This window comes from Leptidea sinapis, chromosome 15, assembly GCF_905404315.1.
Source record: "Leptidea sinapis chromosome 15, ilLepSina1.1, whole genome shotgun sequence".
In the NCBI taxonomy this organism is placed as follows: Eukaryota; Metazoa; Arthropoda; class Insecta; order Lepidoptera; family Pieridae; genus Leptidea; species Leptidea sinapis.
The window spans coordinates 6,005,529-6,028,233 of record NC_066279.1 but is presented as its reverse complement, the minus strand read 5'-3'; the positions used below and the strand labels follow the sequence as shown (position 1 = coordinate 6,028,233).

The 22,705-nt window shown below is 31.5% G+C and overlaps 3 protein-coding genes across 4 annotated transcripts in view; 2 read left to right on the top strand and 1 right to left on the bottom strand.

Moving 5' to 3' along the window:
* Positions 1-63: 63 nt before the first annotated feature.
* LOC126968251 (protein stunted-like) lies at positions 64-1,540 on the top strand. 2 transcript variants are annotated; one of them, XM_050813138.1, is made up of 4 exons: positions 64-229; positions 388-518; positions 636-671; positions 1,408-1,540. In XM_050813138.1, exons 1-3 carry the CDS (start codon positions 201-203, stop codon positions 647-649), a joined length of 174 nt encoding a protein of 57 aa, XP_050669095.1. In that variant the 5' UTR covers positions 64-200; the 3' UTR covers positions 650-671; positions 1,408-1,540. The 2 variants fall into 2 exon arrangements, with proteins under 2 accessions (XP_050669095.1, XP_050669094.1); XM_050813137.1 differs by lacking the exon at positions 636-671.
* A 411-nt stretch (positions 1,541-1,951) lies between these two features.
* On the bottom strand, positions 1,952-3,488 carry LOC126968212 (tRNA N6-adenosine threonylcarbamoyltransferase, mitochondrial-like). Its single transcript, XM_050813075.1, has one exon. It carries the CDS (start codon positions 3,445-3,447, stop codon positions 2,215-2,217), a length of 1,233 nt encoding a protein of 410 aa, XP_050669032.1. The 5' UTR covers positions 3,448-3,488; the 3' UTR covers positions 1,952-2,214.
* Positions 3,489-9,475: 5,987 nt separating this feature from the next.
* Positions 9,476-22,705, top strand: part of LOC126968215 (1-acyl-sn-glycerol-3-phosphate acyltransferase gamma-like) — a 44,364-nt gene continuing 31,134 nt past the window's right edge. The window contains exons 1-3 of the mRNA XM_050813083.1: positions 9,476-9,666; positions 9,960-10,161; positions 10,239-10,411. Coding sequence (XP_050669040.1) covers positions 9,981-10,161; positions 10,239-10,411 — 354 coding nt within the window. The 5' untranslated portion in view covers positions 9,476-9,666; positions 9,960-9,980. The remainder of the gene's footprint in view (positions 9,667-9,959; positions 10,162-10,238; positions 10,412-22,705) is intronic.

The following is a 22,705-nucleotide window of genomic DNA, read 5'->3' as shown; positions in this document are numbered from 1 at the left end:
ACACGTTTTGCTTAGCACAAAACATAGAAGATTTTTATCTACTCTCGGAGCATTATAGATTAAAATATATTCTCTGTTGACTGTTCTACATTCTATGGTTTAGATTACATCACTGCTAGGGTATAATTCCTAATTCAACTTTTCAGATTTCCGAATACCTAGGTACTTAGCATCTACTGTATTCAAATTAATACGAGAAAATGAGTGCCTGGAGACAAGCCGGTTTAAAGTAAGGATCTTATTTATATATGTTGCAAACATTGCAAAATTTAAATAAGTTAAGAACCCTAAGATAATTCAAGTTCATATTTTTATCTTTAGAATGTGTACGTAAGTAAACCTGTAACTATTTGATTTGTGAGAAGCCAAAAATTTTTACATTCCCAGTTATATTAACTACTCCAACGTAGCTGCCAAGATTTTAAGGAGATCTTTGAAACCAGAATTCCGGACTGAAGCATTGCGACGTGATGAATCCCACGTTCGGATTACACCATGGGCAAATGGAAAACCAGCTCGTAAGCAACTTCTATAAACAACCTTCACGATTTTCAAAAATATTTAATTCTCATTTTTTTATCAATTGACATAATATTATTTATGCATAACTTTTTTATCATGTATACTATTTTCAGATGAGAAAGACTAAACGCGATTTACATAATACATAGGTACATGCATGTAGTGGTGTTCATAAGTAATGAATATTGCAGTGTGATTTGTCACTAACTTAACATGTCAATGTTATTATTTAAAAAAGAAGTGGTCAATGAATGTACTTCTCACATAATTTGCCAACGAATTGAAGTATTATCCTGGGATATGTATAGTTAGAAAATATTTTTCATAAGTTTAATTCTGAAATCTTTACTGTCTAAAACACAGTCCATAGTTTTCTAACCTCAAAAGTTTTGACCCTTTAAAATTTGCAGACAGAAGACTTTTTTTTAGCTATTTTTTATTGAGAGCACCTAGAATAAAATGTATGATATTTGAGTTTGATTAACACATCCATCCCTATTACCAGAGTTATATACATCAGTGTCAATATTAATTAATATATTGTTACAATTTCAAATGATCAGAAGTTACAGAGGAGAGAATTACCACTCAATACTTAATATTGATTTATAATAATTTAATTATGATCAAAATATTGTGACTACCTGACTAAACTCACCTATTTAATAAAAATGTCACAACAAAAGCTTGCCAAGTGCTTATTATTTTGTTTTGTTATGTCTGCAAATGTGGAAATGATTGTGTGACAACTAACAGAGAAAATTGTTCAATAAATTAACATATTCTTAGTTTGTGTTTGCCAGTGTTCCTTTATAAACTTTATGGCTATTAATTATTAAATGCAATAAAATTATTCATATTTGTAATTCATTTTAATGTTTTCAGATCTTCAGCAGACTGCACCTAAGTAGGAACTTGAAAATAAAGCAATAACTAGTAAATTAAATTAAAATATTTATGTAATTTAAACATTATGAGTTCATAATTCCATATTGATTAATAAATCTGTAATCATGTGTTTTTTTATTATTTTCTGCATTCTCATATTACAAATATATAATAATTATTTCTCTAAATAAAGAAAGTGAAGATTTTAAGTAAAGATCTGAAATAATAACAGATGTCACCTCTGACTGCAAGATTAGCATGCAAATAAAATATATAAGTACAATATAGTCTACTCTGTGATAAAGCTAATAACATCTCACTTCTTCAAAACATCACAAATCTATACAAAAGCTAATTTTTAACTTCAAATAGAAAAAAAAACAAGGGAAATTCTAAAATGAATATTGATATATAACAATTATTATATTGAGAGAAGATCAATATGGCCACCTAGAATATCTCAGCACCTCATTGCATCTGAACATCACAAATCTAGACAATTTCTTTTATTAATTTCAAATAGTAAAATAAAACAAGGGGATTTCTTAGACAAATATATTATTTATTGAAACAATTGTATAAAATGCTGAGCATCAATATGACACACCACAGCAGTTTTACTTTCTGAGGTTAGCTGTAATTTTAACACTTAATACTAGCCTTAATAAAAATACAAGGTCTAATAAAGCTCTGTTGTTTCAACCATACTAATGCATATTTAGACACTTTAACAAGCATGGCATGTTAAACAGCACAGTTGCAGTGTATGTTCACACAATATGTTGTGTTTTAGCAGTTAACATATTAAAGATGTTTTATTTTTCTTAATTTAACTTGAATACCCGCAGCTGCCACTCTTTTACTAATATTTACACCCAGTGCAGCTGCAGGGTCTACATCATTCAATGTTACTTTTTTAAAGCTTAATTTTTTCTTCATTTTCTCAATACCATTCCAAGCTATCATCACACCATTATCAGTACAGACCTTTGGAGGTGGTCTAACCACATTAAAACCAAAGTCATTCCCGAGTAACTGTAAATGCTTAAATATAAAATTATTACATGCAACACCACCAGATACCACAATAGTTTTGTTATCCGAAGTAATAAAATTATTCAATTCACAAAATTTAATTGCTCGCTCAGTTCTCTGAATTATATGTTGTACTATTGCCATTTGAAAAGAAGCACACAATTCATTCACTTCTGGTATAATCTCATCTCCAAGTATACCATGATTAAACTCTTTAGCAGCCAAATGTTTATCAAAGGCATTTTTTAAACCACTGAAACTAAAATTACAATCTCTTACTCTAGCCATAGGTACAGGAAAATGGAAATAATCAAGCTTGTTTGCACTTCCAGCAGCTAATTCAATAGCTCTCCCACCAGGAAATTTTGAATAGTCTGGAATATTTCGCAGTTTCAACCTTCTCGCCATTTTATCCAGTATTTCTCCTGGAGCGTTGTCTAAAGTTTCCCCCAGCAATATAAAATCATTTACATCCCTTACAAGACACAGCAAGCAGTGTCCTCCAGATATTAATAATGCAATAAAAGGAAAATTTATAGTATGAAACATTCGAGCCACTAATGCATGTGCCTCCATGTGGTGAATGGGTATGAGAACTTTATTATATTTTTTTGCTAAAAACATACCATATTTAACTCCTATTTGTAAACTAGCCAATAAACCAGGCTTTACTGTCACAGCTACGGCATTCACATTTTGTACCTCAATTTTACTATTTTGTATAGCTGTACTGACTGCCAATTCTATATTATCACGGTGCAAATCTCTTGCCACTGTTGGATTCACTCCACCATACCTCAAGTGTACAATATTTTGAGAAAATAAAGTTTCACTCAATACTTTAGCATTTGAATCTACTATTGCACATCCAGTATCATCGCATGAAGTCTCTATTCCAAGAACAGTTTGAGTTGAAGCAAAATAAGGGCGATTTAATTGCCTATGAATATAGGTACTTAGTCTTAAAACTGATGTTTTTGATAAACTGGACGATGTAAGCATTGCAAAATTTATATATGTATAGTCGGAAATGTAATTCGAGATCAAAATTGTAAACAATGAAGTGTCACTGTCAATATGACAATTCAGAGATTATCAACATTTTTCTAGATAATTGAGGGAATGTTCCGCTATGCACTGCGACCACTGGACAGTGTGACTTTAATTTAGTATACTGTGAAGCCGTTCCTATATAGCTAGTTAAAATTAGTCCAAATTCGTGCTAAGGGATACTAAGTCCAACCCGCCAGTTATACTGGTTACTATTTAAAACGGAAAGCAATCCCGTATACTGTCAGCCGCATTTTTTGACGCAGAGTCAAAATATGAGTGTATTAAAGTTTTCTAGCTCATTAAAAAAGCTGTTGGAGTACTGTCAAATTAAATATATTTGGGATTAAACTGTAGGTATTGTTTATAAAACGTTAGACACTCCAGTGGTTTTGACTGATCACGTGATCAAAGTACTGCGAGTACCTTACCTCGAAAACGCCAGTGCTCACAGTAAAATATGGTCCATAACGGAGCGAATTTTTCTACAGTGATAGCACTGTGCAGTGCTCGCAGTGCACATCAAAACATACCCATAATTATTAGCTTTTTTTGATTCATAATACATTTATAACATAAAAAAATGGCGTGCGTAAAAAGTATACATGTCAGAAGTAAAACTTCTTTGGAAAACTAATTTTTTAATCTCGTTTATAACAATTATCCTAATCTGTTCTCTAAACCAAATGTTTTTTGTCATTATAAGATGTTCTTGTTCTCTAATTTTATGAACGATGCGGGACTCAAACCCACGACCTCCGGTGTTCCGTGCCGGTGCTCTAACCACTGAGCTAACCATTTAAGCTGAAAAAAAAAGATCCCAAATTCGTTCTCTAAGCTCTCGAGAACCTCGGATTCGGTATCCATATTGTTGAAATAATAAATTTGCTCGTTGGCCATCTTGGATTTCAAAAATGATCACATATTCGTTCTCTGCACCCTCCAGAACCTCGGATACGATATCCATAATATTGAAATCATAATTTTGCACAGCAGCCATCTTGGATTTAAAAAAAAACCTGCACGATACAAGGCTAGCAGGGAAGCCCAAGAGTAAGAAATACTCTTCCTCATTCGATGTCAATCGCTCTCTCCCTTGAACAAAAACCGCCTCCTCTTTTTAAAATTTTGACGTTAAAATTTTCGTAACACTCTATTTATTTATTTATATAATAAGTACAACCACATTACACATATTATCCGTACTAACTAGTTTTATATACTACAGGGTATTGTGTCTGATATGTATAACAATTACGGTTGCCAAATAACTATGAGATACTAAAAATACTGAATAATTTTAAATAATTAATAACAATAATATTACTAAATTTTGAAATGCTCCCAAATCTTTTGCTATTTGCCATGCAATACTTGCATATTCGAGATGGCTGCGGACTAAGGAGCTGTAGAGTAGAATTTTCGTTTAAGGGAATTTGAAACCTGTGGTATTTCTTTCGATACAACCGAACATCTGTGCTGCTTTAGCGGTACAGTAGTTTATATGAGAAGTGAATTTCAGCTTATTATCTATAGTAACTCCTAAATCTCTCATTTCTTCCACTTCCTCTAAATCAACTCCGCCAATCTCGTATCGATTGTCAAGTGGTTTTTTCTTCCTAGTGTACCTCACCAGAAAACATTTATTCAAGTTGAGAGTCATTAGGTTAACGTCGCACCACTTTCTTATCTCATTTAGGTCGATCTGGATTAAGGTGCAGTCGTGGACAAAAAACTTTGAGATCGTCGGTGAATGAGTACCTTACAATGATTAATGTTGTCTGTAACATCATTTATAAATATGCCCCTGATGGGAACCTTGAGGCACACCAGATGTAGCAATATACGTCTTAGAATTATGTCCGTCCACAACAACGCACTGGGGTCGATTATGTAAATAGGAGTCAAACCACTTTAGCAGCAAATCTTCGATGCCGTGTTGATTTAATCTAGATACAAGTATCGTATGGTTCACTTTGTCGAAGGCGCTGCTGAAGTCGGTATAAATTGCATCAACCTGATATCCATGATCTATTTCATCAGACAGCTCCGAGACAAATGGAATTAAGTTGGTCAAAGTAGAGCAGCCTGGCCTAAAACAATGCTGATGCACGCTAATTTGGGCATTAATAAATTGACATATAGAGGAATACACAATCGATTCAAATAATTTCCAAAATGATGATAAAATCGATATTGGCCGGTAATTTTTAACATCTTCTCGTTCTCCTTTTTTAAAAATTGGTAAGATTCTAACCTTTTTCCACTCATCGGGGAAAATTCCAGATTCAATTAACTCGTTATATATAAGAGATAACGGTAATGCTAAGGCTCGACCACAACGTTTAATAAATATGGGAGGTATTGAATCTGGCCCAGAGCCTTTAGTTTCATCGATTTTTTAATGTATTCCAATATATTTCTTTCAGTAAAGTGCAAGCTGGAATATGATCTTCCCTTAGCAACATACCTATTTATTAAGTCAGAGGTATTCGGCTCCGCAGTCACTGGTAGGTAAACAGAGTTAAACTGTTTGGCGAAAAGATTAGCGATATCCTGCCCAGTGTCTGCAATTATATTTCCTTTCATTTTCGCAGGTATCGATGAATGACCTCCTCTCTTGTTTCTAATGAAGTTAAAGAATGCTTTAGGATTCTCAGGAATGCAGAGATTCTATGGCATTTTTGTAGTTACTATAACAAATATCATAAAGCTTGTGGGCACGATTTCGGAGGAGATGGTACTCTAATTCATCGCGAGGATTACCATACTTGCGGTAGCGCAATCTAACCTTATCCTTATTCTTTATTGTTCTTATAAGAGCTTTGCTAAACCAGGTAGGCTGTCTGCGGTGGTGGTGGTAATTGCACTTGGGTACATGTCTATCGATTACGGTATTCACGATCTTATAGAATATGGCCACCTTTTCATATACATCACTGCAATCAGAAAATTCATTAATCCACTCAACACTACTTAATTCTTTGGTAATGTTGTCATAGGCGCCTCTATAGAAGTTATATGTAAGTTGTTTCTTGGGTCTTAGGTAGGCTATGCTAGAATACGGTAAAGTTATAAGTAAGCCTGGGTGATTACTGTAGCACTTAGTGAGGTGGTTCATGACTCCAAATACAGATGCAGAAGGTGAGTTACATATAATTAAATCTAGAAATCGATCATCGCTATTCTTAACACAATTAACTTGATACAGATCATTTGCTGTCATAAAATCTATCAAAGAGTGTCCCAAAGATACATTGTAATTAGATGGCTTCATATAGGAATAGTTATCTACTGTCGTCCAGTTAATAAATCCAAGGTTAAAATCTCCCAGGATAAGAAGGTCACCGGTTAAATATGGTACGTCGTCGACTGTTTGCAAAAACGTGTTCAATGTGTTACTTTTAACTGGTGGAGGTAAGTAAATTAAACAGATGGTAAGATTTTTAACTGTATTGTTAACTTTTATCTTTAATGACACCCACAGGTTTTCAACATCACTTTCCCAGCTCTGCATTCTGACAGAAGGAATATCTCGCGACACAGCCAGTAGGACTCCTCCTCCATCTTTTTTTGTTTGTGCTGAGCAAGCTCGAACTCTACGATAGATAATATATTTGTCGTCAAATAATTCCGCGTTAGATATTTTCTCATTAAGCCAAGTTTCAGTAAAGGCAATGATTTTAAAGTTACTTGTTAGTACGTTTCTTGAAAAATCGTTCGCTTTAGTTCTTAAGCCTTGTACATTCTGATAATAAATATCAAGCATTTTGAAATTGGTTTTACCATCAAATTCGCTAGTTATGTGTAAAAAAAGAAATAATTTAGTACATGGCTCTTAACTTATTGCCTTAATACTATCCAAACTTTTTATCTGTAGAGCCTGTTGAGTTTCATCTTTACGGACGTAGATTCGGCCATTACAGACCCACACGAATTGTATGACATCTCTTGGCCTTTTTCCGCGCCGCTGCATGCAGTATTTTGTTCCCCGCTGTGAGATGCTCTGCGACATAGATAGGTGATGGGTTTCCGCCAATAACCAAGTGTTGTGAACCTAGCTTTTGCTCTATTGCGTTTCATTCGGTTAAAAATTACCCTCATGCGCTTATAGAATTTTCACTTGAATAAATATATAAAAAATATTTAAAAAATGTCTTTATTTGGTAATGTTTACCAAACATAAAATAAATATTTTTTTTGCATATTAATATTCGCTCGCTGATTCAGGGTCTAAAGAGCTTGATGACTACAAATCGGAATTGGTTCACAGCAAAAGATAATTGGATTTTTCTCTTTTTACGATTTCTAACTGAGCTTTTATAATATTTTCTTCATAATTTATGTTTTTGGATATGAACCATTGAATAATTTGCTCTTTCCGTCGGGCAGATGTGTGGTTTTATGCTAACCTTTGGGAGTGGTAAGGGACAAACTAATACCGAATTGGTTATTATCTTTGGCAGTATGCCCTTTAACAACTTTTAATAATGAGCGAGTTTTCGGTGTTTTTTTGGATGCGAACATTTATAATGCTCCATCTACAAAACCATCCTCGCTTCCTTTAAGAGATATTATTAGAAGCCGGTTGGAGTAATTAAAATACAAAATATTCACTTTCCACACTTTGCAAATATAAGGTACACTATATACATACATAAACATGTATATAGTATAGGTACATCTTATTATTACACCTTCATTGACCCATGATTCGTCCTGGTAATATATAAACCTACCTTCTCTACGATATTGGTTACGATATTACTTTATGGTTATGAAGTATAGCTTTCTTCCATAATATTATATCTTGACGATCTTTTAAACTGCTGCTGCGCTTGCGGATAGCATATTTAAAATAAGATCATTACAGATTAAGTTTTACAAGCAATTTATACTGTTAACATACTAAACTTTTTTATTAAGTACGATTTTTTGTAACATTATTTACGTTTTTATTGTATAGACGAGCCAAATTCTTAGAGCTTCTATCATATTGCCAGTGTCAAAGCAAAGTTTGCAAAATAAAATAAAATTTTAATTTTGAATATATTTTATGCTATCTTACAAAGAGAAAACGCTGTGCAATATTTACTTTTATGTATTTACACTACACTTATAATTTTAAAATGATATTTAAGTATATTTCAACATGCAAAAAGGAAAATGTTATTAATTTTAGTTTAGTACATTTTTGATATCGCATTACATTTCCGCCTGTAGGTAACGAGAACAATAGATTAATGTCTTGTGCGCTAACTTCATAACAGCGTTCTACAGGGTGGCCTCATGCCGTTGCCATATGGCAACGTGTACAAACAGGAAGTTAATCCAAAAAAATATTGATATATTATAAAAACAATCCCGTTTAGCCCTCAAAAACAAATTCTGCAGTAAAAGTTAGCCCTCTAATTTATCTCATGCAAAATTTAATTCAAATTCCCAATTACATGAATTATAAAATAAAACTTTTTTGAATTATAAAAACTTTTAAAGTGAAACTTTTATTACATCGTCTCAAACTTTTTCATCTGTGTGTTGCATGTTGCGTGACGGTCAGGTGGCGCCTATAGTTCGCATATTGGATGCAATTGCGTTCGGGTGGAAGAGTAGGTTCGAACCCCACACACTTGATGTAAAATATAAATTTGTTTTTTTTTCTATGCTGATATTAATGCCTATGTTATATTGTGAAAAAAAGTATCACTTGCATCGTGGTTTCATAAAACCACACAATTGCTTTTTTTTAATTATAAAATATTTGTTAAAAAAAAGTAAAAAGTATTACCTGCGAGCAATAGCAATAGTTTTGACAGGTCATAGGAGCAGCTTACTCTTAGTTTACTCTATATTTCAGTAGGTACTGAAATATAGAGTAAACTATATTTACAAAGGTCTGTGGGATTAGTCAGAAGTGAACGCCGAACTGGCATTGGTAACTGCCTGACAAGTCCGATCTCAATCTCAAGTATGTGCTGTCAGTATATTTTTACTCGTCTATGGTCTGTGCCGAGTGCCAAACTCCGAATTCTGCCGAATTCCGAAGTTCTCGAATCTCGAGTAGGATTGAAATTTAAATAAATTTTTGAGTATTAGATAAAAATTCAGTCAAACTACTATGAAGAAATAAGTAAATCATAATAAAGAAAACACATATATTAAATCAGTTCTGTGAGTACAAAATTTGTTTAGAATTATCACTTTTAATAAAATATTTAATTCGTTCAGAATTAAGTAACTGTGTGTGATAAAAATACAAATGCCAATATTTTTTATGTCTTGGTCTAAGTAAAATAATATTGTAAAATGTAAAGTAATCTATTTTGTAGTAGGTAAGTGAGAGGTATATCTACATTATACATCGCTTGAAATCTAAAATCTTGCGTATCTACAGGTATAGCGTACTATCAAATCGTTTTTAAGAAATTTGTTCTTTATAAGAAAAAAAATATTTTTACTTTTAGGGCTGGAGCACCCGGTTCGAAATGTTTTTGTTAAATATTTTGAAGCAATCAACAATAGTACATTTGTGCTTTGCAATTTCATATTTTACATCAGGATTACTGTTAAATTTGGTGCAAGCAATTTTATACTTTGGCTTAAAACCTTTTAACAAAGCTCTATACCGAAAAATCAATTACTATTTATCATATTCCTTTTCATGTCGTAAGTATTATTTTTGAATTTATTTAACATAATTTGTTGGTTTAACCTATTATCAAAACTGATATGTTTTATTCTAGAATTGGTGTTTATGTCAGAATGGTGGGCAGGAATAAAAATGTTTATTTATGTAAAAAAAGATGAATATGACAAATATTATGGAAAAGAACACGGGTATCTTATTATGAATCACAGTTATGAAATAGACTGGCTCATGGGTTGGCAGTTTTGTGACGGAATTGGAGTTTTGGGTGTAAGTGTACTAAGATAATTCATATTTTCTAAATTTATATATTTATAGCAAGATCGCAAGCAATACTTATTACATTATGTTTTGAAAGTGCAAAATTTTTTTTGTAGTTTGCTACAAAAAACAAACACTTTGGTGAGTAAAAAAAATTGTTCGTTTGTAATATAATCAAATAATTGACATTGAATTCACATTGATTTTTATCAGTGGTCAAGATCAAATCGGCACAAGATAATTATATTTTTATCAGTCATTGTATGATATGCACTGTGTATATCTATGTATTATTAATTTATATGTTGAAGTTAAACTACCCACATTAATAATTTTCCAACTTATTTTTATTCTAAGAGTAATATTTAATTTCATAGTCATACTGAAGTGTTGATAATTTTATTTTGTTAAAACTTGCTGAATATTAATAATAACTGTCCCTTAAAAGTAAAAAGTCAGAAATTGTTTCAAATAGAATCATTTTCTCTATAGAGGAATGATCACATTTTATTAATACCTTAGTTTTATTTAATTTATTCTATAATACTATGTCATGACCTTTGCCCTTGCAACTTATTTATTTTAGTATAATATATGAGACTCAACTTGTATTTTGTATAATTTATTACTTTATAGACTGTTGAATTAAATCAATTTGCTTAATCCCTAGCATATCTTGAAAATGTGGTAATCATCCATTAACATATTTTTTTAAGAAAATACTCAGGTATTTTATTTTTTTTAAATTATGTTGTCTAAGTGGCCTCCATTTCACCGCTGGCACTCTTTAAACCTGGCAGCCAAATTTTCGAAAAATATTTGACACGGCTAGCCATGGTTAGCCATTTCTTGACAAATGTTTTCCTTTATTATTATTAGGGTATTGTTTTCGGTTTATTCACCTAGACTGTTCTTAAGATAACCCCATCAGAAAGAAATCACCTGGAGAAAGGTCTGGGCTATGAGTAGGCCATGGAATATCCCCTCTGGCGTATGGCGAGTGGCAACATATCCCATGGTCGTATATTTTGAACAATAATTAACAGTCACTGAATTACCGCATTGATTTTCAAAGAAGTAGGGCATCGAGAAGTAGTAGCAAATCTCACATTTAGAGAATACAAATGTCATTGATGTTTTAGTTTTATGACTTGCACTCCAAAATCTGCATTTTTTTTGTTCACATGCCCACTTAGGTGGAAGTGGGCTTTGTCAGAAAAGGAAATGTTGTTCAATTGCTGAACCGCTCGAAAATTGTATAGACGAATTTTATTACTCAAATTCAAACCTTTTTCTTGCAATTCTTGCATCACCTGTATCTTAAAAGAATGAATGTTCAACTACAACTTTAATATTCGATGCAAAGACGGTATCCCACACGGTGTCCACGCTATGTCGATTTCGTAAATGCAAGAAATATATAAATATGGCCCAGCCTGTATATGTATGCGTTATTGAGATTTGTAGATTACTATTTCCATGATGGACCCTTCTTGGGCTCCCCTACTACTAGCCACTCAGCAAAAATTAAGAGTTTGTCTGGAAGGCCTTAATGCATCCGCCATATAGATCTGATCTTGCACCTTCAGTGTTCGACATGCTTTGGTCTCCAGAATTCTTTAGGCAGTCTCAGGTTAACACAGACAATTAAAACTAAAAGACCTCGCGTTCATGAAATTTAACACGAAAACAAAATCTATTCTATTCTTCCTACTATGGCTCCTGTGGAAGGTATACCACAAGTTTGCCAATGTCACGTTAAAGTAGACCACCAAGCTTAGAGTATTTTTGTATTCTAATTTGATTGGAAAACAAAGTCGCCAAATTGTGGCGGGATACGGACGAGAGAGGTCGTACAAAGACTTGTCAAAGTTAGCAATGTCAGTGACAACCACGTGACAACTTGTCACTAATCGCCCATCACTAATGGGCGAATTCATTTATCAATATCGATAATTAAGTCGAATCGATTACGATTTCTTGTTATACAAGTTACGTAATATAGCAAAAAATTTAAACGTCTCACTAAGGTTAACTGACGTCTATCGTCCGATACATCATTTGTAAAGAATTAGGAGGCAACATACCTACGTACCTTTATATAGTAGTAGGGATTCGCCGGTTCTGGCTCACAGTAGTAGGGATTCGCCGGTTCTGGCTCCTCGATTCTGGCTCACTTGCTCGTGATGCCTACTAAAAAAAAAAAAAAAGAAGTTTGGTGTCAAACTGGGGGTTTTGATGTATTTCCGAGCGATTGCGCTGATCCGTTTTTCGATATCTCTTATAGTTTCAAAGTTAGCATTTTAAATTAAACAGATCCATAATCATTAATAATCACTGGTCATTTAGCTAATGATTGGTGAGCGACTCAATGTATAAATTTCCATGAACGTGATACAGGTAATTTACTAATTACCTCTATCACATTCGTTACTACGATTAAAAAGACAGTTTCTGTATTTATTATTTATTTTTAAAACATGATTTAAATAAAGTATATAATAAAACATCATTGCAGATTGTATCATTTTCAAAATATTTGATGAAATCATTCAAACTCTTCTTATTAAACTTAAAGTATAGATACATTATGCAGTACTCGCCACACACTGCGGTATATTCATTCTGTACTCTTGCAGTATTGTAGTTATACATTCTGCAATTCCTTTGTAAAAACATCAGCTGGAATCCCTGAGGTGGACGACCATATGAATCGAAGTATTGTCCAATACCCTGCTCATCAATGTGTATTGCAACCCAGTGAGTGCCTGGCTTATTATCACTATCTAAATTGCTGACAATATAACAGGGCGTTACAACATATATCGGCAATCGGTTTGCCGCATAAACATTATTTTTAATACTGGGATCGATTTTGTTCAAATAATTCTGTATCTCGATTGTATTCATATTAGTTGAGAACAGGGTCTTGTCAGTTGCGAGGATTGAATAGTTATGTGGATCATAATAACATAAGCACTCAATAAATAAGGCTTTAATGTATCTTATTCATGTATTTAAAACTTATATGGTTACAATAAAACAAAATATCATTACAAGCGATTCAAATATAAATCTATGAACATTTGATGAAATTATATTTTCATCAATTTTATTATAATATAAAAGCTGATTGAAAACGAACTTTGTACCTACATACTTACGTAGTCATTAGTACAATCTGGAAATGTTGACTCCATTAAACTATCAATAATTGAACTTATCATTTAAGTGCCATTATGTTTCACCACAATATTTAAAAACCAGTACTAATCATAAACAAATTTACTTTTACGATATTTTAGTATAAAATGCTAGAACTGTTCAGAAAAATAATCATTGAAGTGGCGTATTCAGTCAAATTATTATATATTTTGTGTGTTGTGTAATTGTTGAGTGATTTGCTGCAATGGAGGTAAGTTTTATCTATTATTCACTTTGAAATTAAAAAGTAATATCATTTGTTATATTAAGATATGTATGTATAATACTATTCTAAAGCAGTCTTATTGTTGTTGTAGAATGCTTTCACCCCAACAATGGAAGAAACTACATATAAAACATTTTACTATCCATTATCTGAAGATAGTCAGGATTCATTAAAAGTTCCTCAACTTAAATCCTTGAAGAGGGCCAGCTCAAATGAAAATATAGATGCATTATTCGAAGTGAAAAAAACAAAACAAAAGAAAATATCATCATCAATATCCAGAGCACATGAGAATGGAAGTATTTACATTACAACTAATGCAGATGACGGAAGAAATGCATCACATTTGGTTAAAATAGAAATCTATGATCTCAATAAAATAAAAAACACGCCTGCACAAGAACAATGGAAATACGCTGATTATAGATTAAAATATTATACAATCGACAATAATGAAAGTTATAAGGACATAAAAAAGATTTTATACAATGTTACGAAGAAAATTTTAGAAACAGAAAATTATAAGAAATATAATTTTAACAATAAGTAGGTAGCTATGAAGAAATACATAAATATTAGTTCAGTTTAGTTATTAGTTTATTTATTCTCTTATACAAATAATATTATTATATTCTCATCATTTGGAAAATTAAACATAACGATATGGAACTCTGCTTTGTATGTAATGAGGTTGAAAAAATGATCAAGTGAGTTATTTTCTTTGTAAATTATTTAGTATTATATTATTGATGAAATGTGGCTAATATCATTCACTTATGTTGTAGTCAACCTGTTCTACAAAGTGGAGGAGGTTTTAAGAGAAGAAGTGCAGTATTACAAGGCAGTGAAGACAATGATACAAGTACAAAGAGAGGACGACAAGGGGAACCATCCACATCATCGGGGCTCACCAGTGTGAACGATGAAATGGTGAACTGTTCTTTATGTCAAATCTTAATACGGAAAAGATATTATGCAAATCATCTTAGAAGTAACCTCCATAAGAATAACGTAATGCAATTACATAGTACTTTAAAAAATGTCACAGTACACGAATCGGCTTTTGGTAATAGAATTATCTCATATAAAATTAAGAGTAAATCCAACCAATTACAAACATTCGAAACACCAGAAATGTTTTTGAATTCTATTAAAAATGAAATTATTTCACTATTTGAGGAATCTGTTCGATTGCTTACAATTTTTAAAGTTAATTTTATTCTGCACGCTAATTTTGTTCAAGAAACAAAAAATATTTCTAATGAATTTGAATTTCAAACATGTAGTTCTACTATAATGCAGGGTGAGGATTTAAATTTTTTCTTTTCGTCCTTATGTGATATGTTGATGACTAAAATTAGCACATTTGAGAAAAAAGATAGTGGTTGGAGTCTTAAGAAAATAAATGCATTAGACATGAATATAAACAAATTCAATCCATTACGTGGAAAATCATATATTGAATTACCTAAAGAAATCAAATTAAAAAAAAGTGTTATAAATGTACAAAACTCGGATGATTTATGCTTTAAATGGGCTTTGCTTTCTGCATTATATCCAGTTACTAAGAACTCTCAGAGAGTTTCATCTTACAGTAAATATTCAAATAAATTAAATTTTGACGGAGTTACGTTTCCTGTTAAAATGACAGATATACAGAAAGTAGAAAGGTTAAATAATTTAAGTGTAAATGTTTTTGGTCTTGAATACAATTGTAAAAAGAAAGTACATGAATTAGTTGGTCCATTGTATTTAACAAAATCACGGAAAATTGTTCATATCAATTTATTATTTATTTCGCACGGAACAATTAATCATTTTTGCTACATTAAAAACCTATCGCGTTTAGTAAGTGGTCAAATTTCAAACCATGAACATGCAATCTACATCTGTGACGGTTGTCTTTTACACTTCTCAACAAATGATAAGTTATCAGCTCATCAATTGAATGATTGTTGTCATATTAAAGTGGAATTGCCTAATACAGAAAAAACTTTAAAAGATTGGTTTGAACAACCAATTTCAAACAATGTCTTAAAATTTGATAAATTTAATAAGATGTTACAAATACCCTTTGTTATATACGCGGATTTTGAAGCTTTCCTTAATCCAATTCAGACATGCTTTAACGATCCATCAAAACCTTATACAACTAATGTTCACAAACACGAAGTTTATAGTTTTGGGTACTATATTAAATGTTCATATGATGATAGTTTATCAAAATATGAAACATATAGTGGTCCTCATTGTACTCATGTCTTTATGAATCAGTTGTATAAAGATTTAGAAGTGATTTGCACAAAAAATTATTTTGTCATAAGTCCAAAACCTTTGACTTCCAATGATAATGAAATTATTTCACAATGTAAAGACTGCTTTATATGTCAATCTAATTTAAATGGTGAATGTGCATTATACTTTGACTCGCATACAGGAAATTTTAGAGGAGTTGCACACGAAGTATGTAAGACAAAGTTTAGAATCCCCTATCACATTCCAGTTTTTTTACACAATCTTAGTCAATATGACTCTCATTTTATTGTTCATGCATTAAATTCTATTGAAGGGGAAATTGATATTATTCCACAAACGAAAGAAAAGTACATTTCTTTCACAAAAACGATAAAATTAAATAATCATAAAATTCAATTGAGATTCGTTGATTCGTTTAAATTTTTACCTTGTAGTTTAGACAAACTTGTTCAAAATTTGAAGGAAGAACAATTTCAAACATTAAAATATAATTTTCCAAATAATAATGATTTTTTACGTCTTAGAAAAAAAGGAATTTATCCATATGAATTTATGTCATCACATGATTCCTTAAAACTTTCAGCACTCCCTAGTCGCGATAAATTTTACAATACATTAACCGACACACATATTTCCGATGAAGATTATGAACATGCCAAGGATGTTTGGCAACACTTTCATTGTCAAAATATGTCAGATTATTCTGATTTATATCTTAAAACCGATGTTTTACTTTTAACAGATGTGTTTGAAAATTTCCGAGCCTTATGTTTGCAAACATATGGTCTAGATCCAGCTCATTATTATACAGCACCTGGGTTAAGTTGGGATGCTATGTTAAAATGCACAAAAATTAAATTAGAATTACTTCAAGACTTTGAACAAATAGCTTTTATTAGATCGGGCATTCGAGGAGGTGTATCTCAATGTAGCAATCGTTATGCCAAAGCTAATAACAAATATATGCGAGAATATGATAAAGGCACACCAAACTCATTTTTAACTTATCTTGATGCTAATAACCTTTACGGATGGGCCATGTCTCAATTCCTTCCTACAGGAGGTTTTGAGTGGGTAGATGTCACAACTAATTTTGATGTCCCTGATGATTATGAATATGGTTTTATTTTGGAAGTAGATCTAGAATATCCTATTGAACTGCATGATTTACATTCTGACCTATCCTTATGTCCCGAGAATATATGTATTGGTAATACAAAAGACATAAAATTAGTTCCAAACCTTCGTAATAAAATTAAATATGTGATTCACTACAGAAATTTAAAGCAATGTCTGACAATGGGTTTAAAATTACAAAAAATTCATAGAATTTTAAAATTCAAACAATGCGCATGGTTACAATATTATATAGATTTAAATACAAGCATGCGTAAACTAGCCACATCTGATTTCGAAAAAGATTTTTATAAATTAATGAATAACTCAGTGTTTGGAAAAACAATGGAAAATATCGAAAAAAGAGTAAATGTAAAATTATTGAGTCATTGGGAAAATCAGGGTAAAATTCTAGGCGCACAAGATTTAATTGCTAAGCCAGAATTCCATAGTTTATCTATTTTTAATGAAAATTTGGTTGCAGTTCAATTACGAAAGACGAAATTGTTCCATAATAAACCTATTTATTTGGGATTTTGTATATTGGATATTTCTAAAACTCTAATGTACGACTTTCACTATAACTATATGTTTAAAAAGTTTCAAAACAAATTAAAATTATTGTACACAGATACTGATAGTTTAATATATCAAATTTTTACAGATGATTTTTACAGAGATATAAAACCTGATTTACATTTGCGTTTCGATACCTCGGACTATACAGAAAAAAATATATTTGGCTATCCAAAACTCAATAAAAAGAAGTTAGGCTACTTTAAAGATGAAAACAATGGTAACATATTTAATGAATTTGTAGGACTTAGATCTAAAATGTATGCATTAGATGTTGAAGGAAAATTCACAGCTAAAGCTAAGGGGGTTAATAAAAGTGTTACTAAGAATATGAAAATGGAAAATTATAAGACTTGCTTATTTGAAAATAAGAACGAATATTGTTCAATGCTTAGATTTAAGTCAATAAAGCATAATATTTTTACTCAAAGAATAAATAAATCTAGTCTGTCATTTAATGATACCAAACGGTACATTTTACCAAATAATATTGATACCTTAGCTTGGGGTCATCATAAAATAGAATAAATATTATATTAAATTTTAAGAATAAATTATTATAGTTTTAAAAAACCAAATGAGAGATTATTGTATTTAGATGTATAAGTTGCGGAGTAAAACATGATGTACTGTATATTGTTTCAATTATAGATTTTTCTGTTTAAATAAATGGTGGTTTAATAACAGATTGTTTCATTACTATACTAAACCTTAACACACATAGACGTAGTAGATAATGCATCATTTCAATCATCCATTCACTGCAATAGTTGCTGGTCCAAGTGGATGTGGAAAATCAGTTTTCGTAAATAATTTTATAAAATTTTTGAATGATATCTGTGATGCAAATTTTACCCAAATCACCTGGTGCTTTGATGAAATGCAGCCTTTATATAATCTCAACCACATTAATTATCTTCAAGGTTTACCTGATTTATCTATGTTTGACGGAAAAAATCCTCAACTTGTAATAATTGATGACCTGATGAGGGAATCAGATGGTCGTATTGTTGATATATTCACGAAAGGAAGTCATCATAGAAACTTAAGTGTGTTTTATTTATCTCAAAATTTGTTTCATCAAGGTAAAGGACAAAGAGATATATCACTCAACTCAAGTTATATAATATATTTCAAAAATCCTCGAGATAAAACCCAAATTCGATACTTATCTCGTCAAGTATTCCCTGAAAATCCGAAATATTTGGAAGATTCTTACAGAGATGCTACCAATGAAGCTCATGGTTATTTAATGATTGATTTGAAACAAGAAACAAATGAATTGTGTCGCGTTAAGACAAAGATATTTCCATCCGATGGATATTGCACTGTTTATGTACCCACAAAAGGGTTTAAATATGGTAAGAATCAAGAAATTTCGATCATTTATAAATGATGCATAGACGTTTAAAGACGCATAAAGATTTGTTAATTGCTCTACATAAACTGAAGCCAAAATATCAAAAAGCTTTATTAAAATCATGTAACAAAACAGAAATAAATTACATTTGTGAATGTATTCATAACGTACTGCGGGGTAACGTTGAATTGGCAGAGAAAGAAAAATCTAAATTAAAGAAATATAAAAATATTCTTCGAAAATTGGTAAGAAAAGGTACGAATAAAATTAGAAAAAATATAATTGTACAAAAAGGAGGTTCATTTCTACCGATAATATTGGGTTCTATTCTAAGTGGGTTGATTAATTCATTTATTTAAGAAAATGGATAATGCTAAAAAAATGTTACTTATTGAACCATCATTATTGGAGAAGTTAAAACAACACAAAGAAAATGATACGCCAAGATCTCGATTAGATACTGATATGCAAAATATCTTAAGCAGTGACATAGAAGATCGAAAGAAATGTATTTTATATTTGCAAACCCTTCAAAGATATCTAAACTTCGTCAAAGAGGATCGACAACCATACCACATACCACTTATAAATGATAATGATTCATATATTGGTTTTAATCAAGGTCATAATGAAATCGATACTGATTATATAAATCATGATGTGAATAAAATAAATGTAGTTCCTTCTCAAACATCAGTGGAGGTTAACAAAAATATTGGGGAAATATACACGAGCTCTGAAATACTGAAACTAATACCGAAAACATATGCTAAAAAAGGTGAACTTTTACTAAATTTGATTTCCTTGAATAAAAATAAAATAAGCTGGGATGAATCTGGTACCGTGATTATAGATAATGAAAAAATACCTGGGAGTAATATTGTGGACTTGGTGAGTGATACCTTGAGAGCTCTTCAGAAAAGTGAACCTATAGGTTGGGAAAAATTCGCAACAACTTTGAAGGAAATAAAAGTACCACTCACTTATATCGGGAACCCAAAGCGAGTGGATTTTATAAACCATTTGCAATTAAAAGAGGTTGAATCTAAATCAGTACCTGACGAAGAATTTTCTACACCAACAAGTAATAAGTACACAGGGAAACTAAAAAAAAGATCGGACTGGGAAAAATGGACCCCATATTAGAAATAAATAAAATTTATTATGATGCATCACATCCTGCTGGCTACAGCACTATTGATAAATTGTCAAAAGCAATGAAGGGTAAAATGGACAGAAATAGTGTCTTAAAGTGGTTACAATCACAAGAAACATATACATTACATAAACCTGTTCAAAGAAAATTTTCTCGTAACAGATATATTTTGTCTAATATTAATGAGTTATGGCAGGCCGATTTAAGTGATATGAGATCTTATTCTGAATATAATGATGGTTTCAAATACATACTTTGTGTTATTGATGTCTTTAGTAAATATGCGTATGTTCGAGCAATGAAAAAGAAAAACTCTGAAACAGTTAAGGAATGCTTTGAAAGTATTTTTGCTGAAGCTAATACTACACCTACACATATACAGTCTGACAAAGGAACTGAATTTGTTTCCAAATATGTACAAAAATATTTTAAATTAAAAAACATAAATTATTATACAACCAATAATCCAGATATTAAAGCAAGTATTGTCGAAAGATTTCAGAGAACTCTTAAAACGAAAATGTGGCGCTATTTTACACACAAAAATACTCATAAATACATTGATGTTTTACAAGATCTAGTGCATTCATATAATCATAGTTTTCATTCTAGTATAAAAATGTGTCCATGTGATGTTAATAATACAAATATAATGAGTGTATGGCAAAATTTATATGATAGAGAATGTAAGATAAAAACATCAATTAGTATGGTGAATCCAAGAATTCACGTTGGAGATTATGTTAGAATAACAAAACATAAACATATTTTCCAAAAAGGATATGAATCAAATTGGAGTGACGAAATATTCATCGTATCTACCATAATACACCGATCTCCGTTTGTAGTATTTACTTTAAAGGATTTAGAAGGCGAAGAGATAGTTGGTACTTTTTATGAAAAAGAGTTACAAAAAATCATATTCGACCCCACTACTAAATACAAAATAGATAAAATAATACGCTCTCGATATACCGGTAACAGAAAAGAATTGTTGGTGAAGTGGAGAGGTTATCCAAATAAATTTAATAGCTGGATATTAGCTTCTACTTTGAAAAAAATATGAATAAAGATAGTTTTTATTTAACTTTACTAAGCAATAGTTCTATGGATTATTTTCCTGATAATACAACAACATTATTTTCTACGAAACTGCCAAAACCAACAATACTAGAAGGTGAATGGAGGGTTGGAGTAGTAGAATTTCAGTACCCATGCACTATGTTCACCGTTCAAGAACATGAAAACATTATTTATATAACAAAGTTGATGCAAGTACCCAATGAAAGTAAACCGTCATATGTTTATTACAAGACACATATTCCAGCCACAAATTACGATAACATAAATCACATTTTGATGGCACTGAATAACACTCGAGAAAAAATTAAATTTAAGTGCGATGAGGTTTCAAGGATTGTAGTTGCTACGATAACGGATGAATCCATAAAATCTGTAACTCTATCACCTAAATTATGTCTTCAACTAGGGTTCGAACCAAACAGGAACCTCGTTGAAAAAAATTTTGGAAAGTGTCCAGCTAATTTGCATTTGGGTTTACCGTCTCAATTATTTGTTTATTGTGACATAGTGGAGCCTCAAATCGTTGGAGATGTTATGACACCCCTTTTACGAATAATACCATTGGATCCCTCAAAATACATATATGGAGCGTACAAAATGCACGTTTTCTCTCCTCCCCATTACCTACCTGTGATGCGTAGAGAATTTGATACAATTGAAATAGATATAAGAACAAGCACCGGTCAAAAGATACCATTCCAATTTGGAACAGTGTGCATTAAACTCCACTTTCAAAAATTATAATGTACGGCAAACGTGATAATATTTCATGTCCATATGAACACTATTATACTCACCAGGCCGGATCAGGTATCGGAGTTATTTATAAAGGAGCACCGTATCAAAGAGGTCATGGAATCGGAAGTTTTCTTGGGGGGCTGTTTAGATCTATTTTACCACTACTGTCTAGTGGTGTTCGAACTATTGGTAAAGAAGCATTAAGTACCGGTGTAGGTATATTATCAGATATGGTTAATGCACGCCCCATGGAAGATTCAATAAAAACTCGTCTAAAAGAAGTCAGCTCAAATTTGAAACGAAAAGCTGATGCCAAAATAGATAATATCAACATGTTTGGATCTGGGTATATAACAAAACGAAAACGTCGTTCTGCGATCATTCCATCATTGACTGCGAAAGCGAAAGCTATTAAAAAATTAAAATTGAATCAAAAACAAATCAAAGATATATTTACTGATTAAATATGTCATTTTTACATAGTCAGTCTTGTGAATGCATTAAGTCCGAATTGGATTTATTTGCATTACCATCAACTCAAACTAGCATTGAAAGTGGACTATGGATTCATTATAAGCCCATTTCATC

Bases quoted from the DNA above. Each gene is read 5' to 3' on its own strand.
- LOC126968251 (XM_050813137.1), top strand. From the start codon at position 201: ATGAGTGCCTGGAGACAAGCCGGTTTAAA. The intron at 230-387 runs GTAAGGATCTTA...TTACATTCCCAG, and splicing joins TGGAGACAAGCCGGTTTAAA to TTATATTAACTACTCCAACG. The intron at 519-1,407 runs GTAAGCAACTTC...TAATGTTTTCAG, and splicing joins GGCAAATGGAAAACCAGCTC to ATCTTCAGCAGACTGCACCT.
- LOC126968212 (XM_050813075.1), bottom strand. From the start codon at position 3,447: ATGCTTACATCGTCCAGTTTATCAAAAACATCAGTTTTAAGACTAAGT.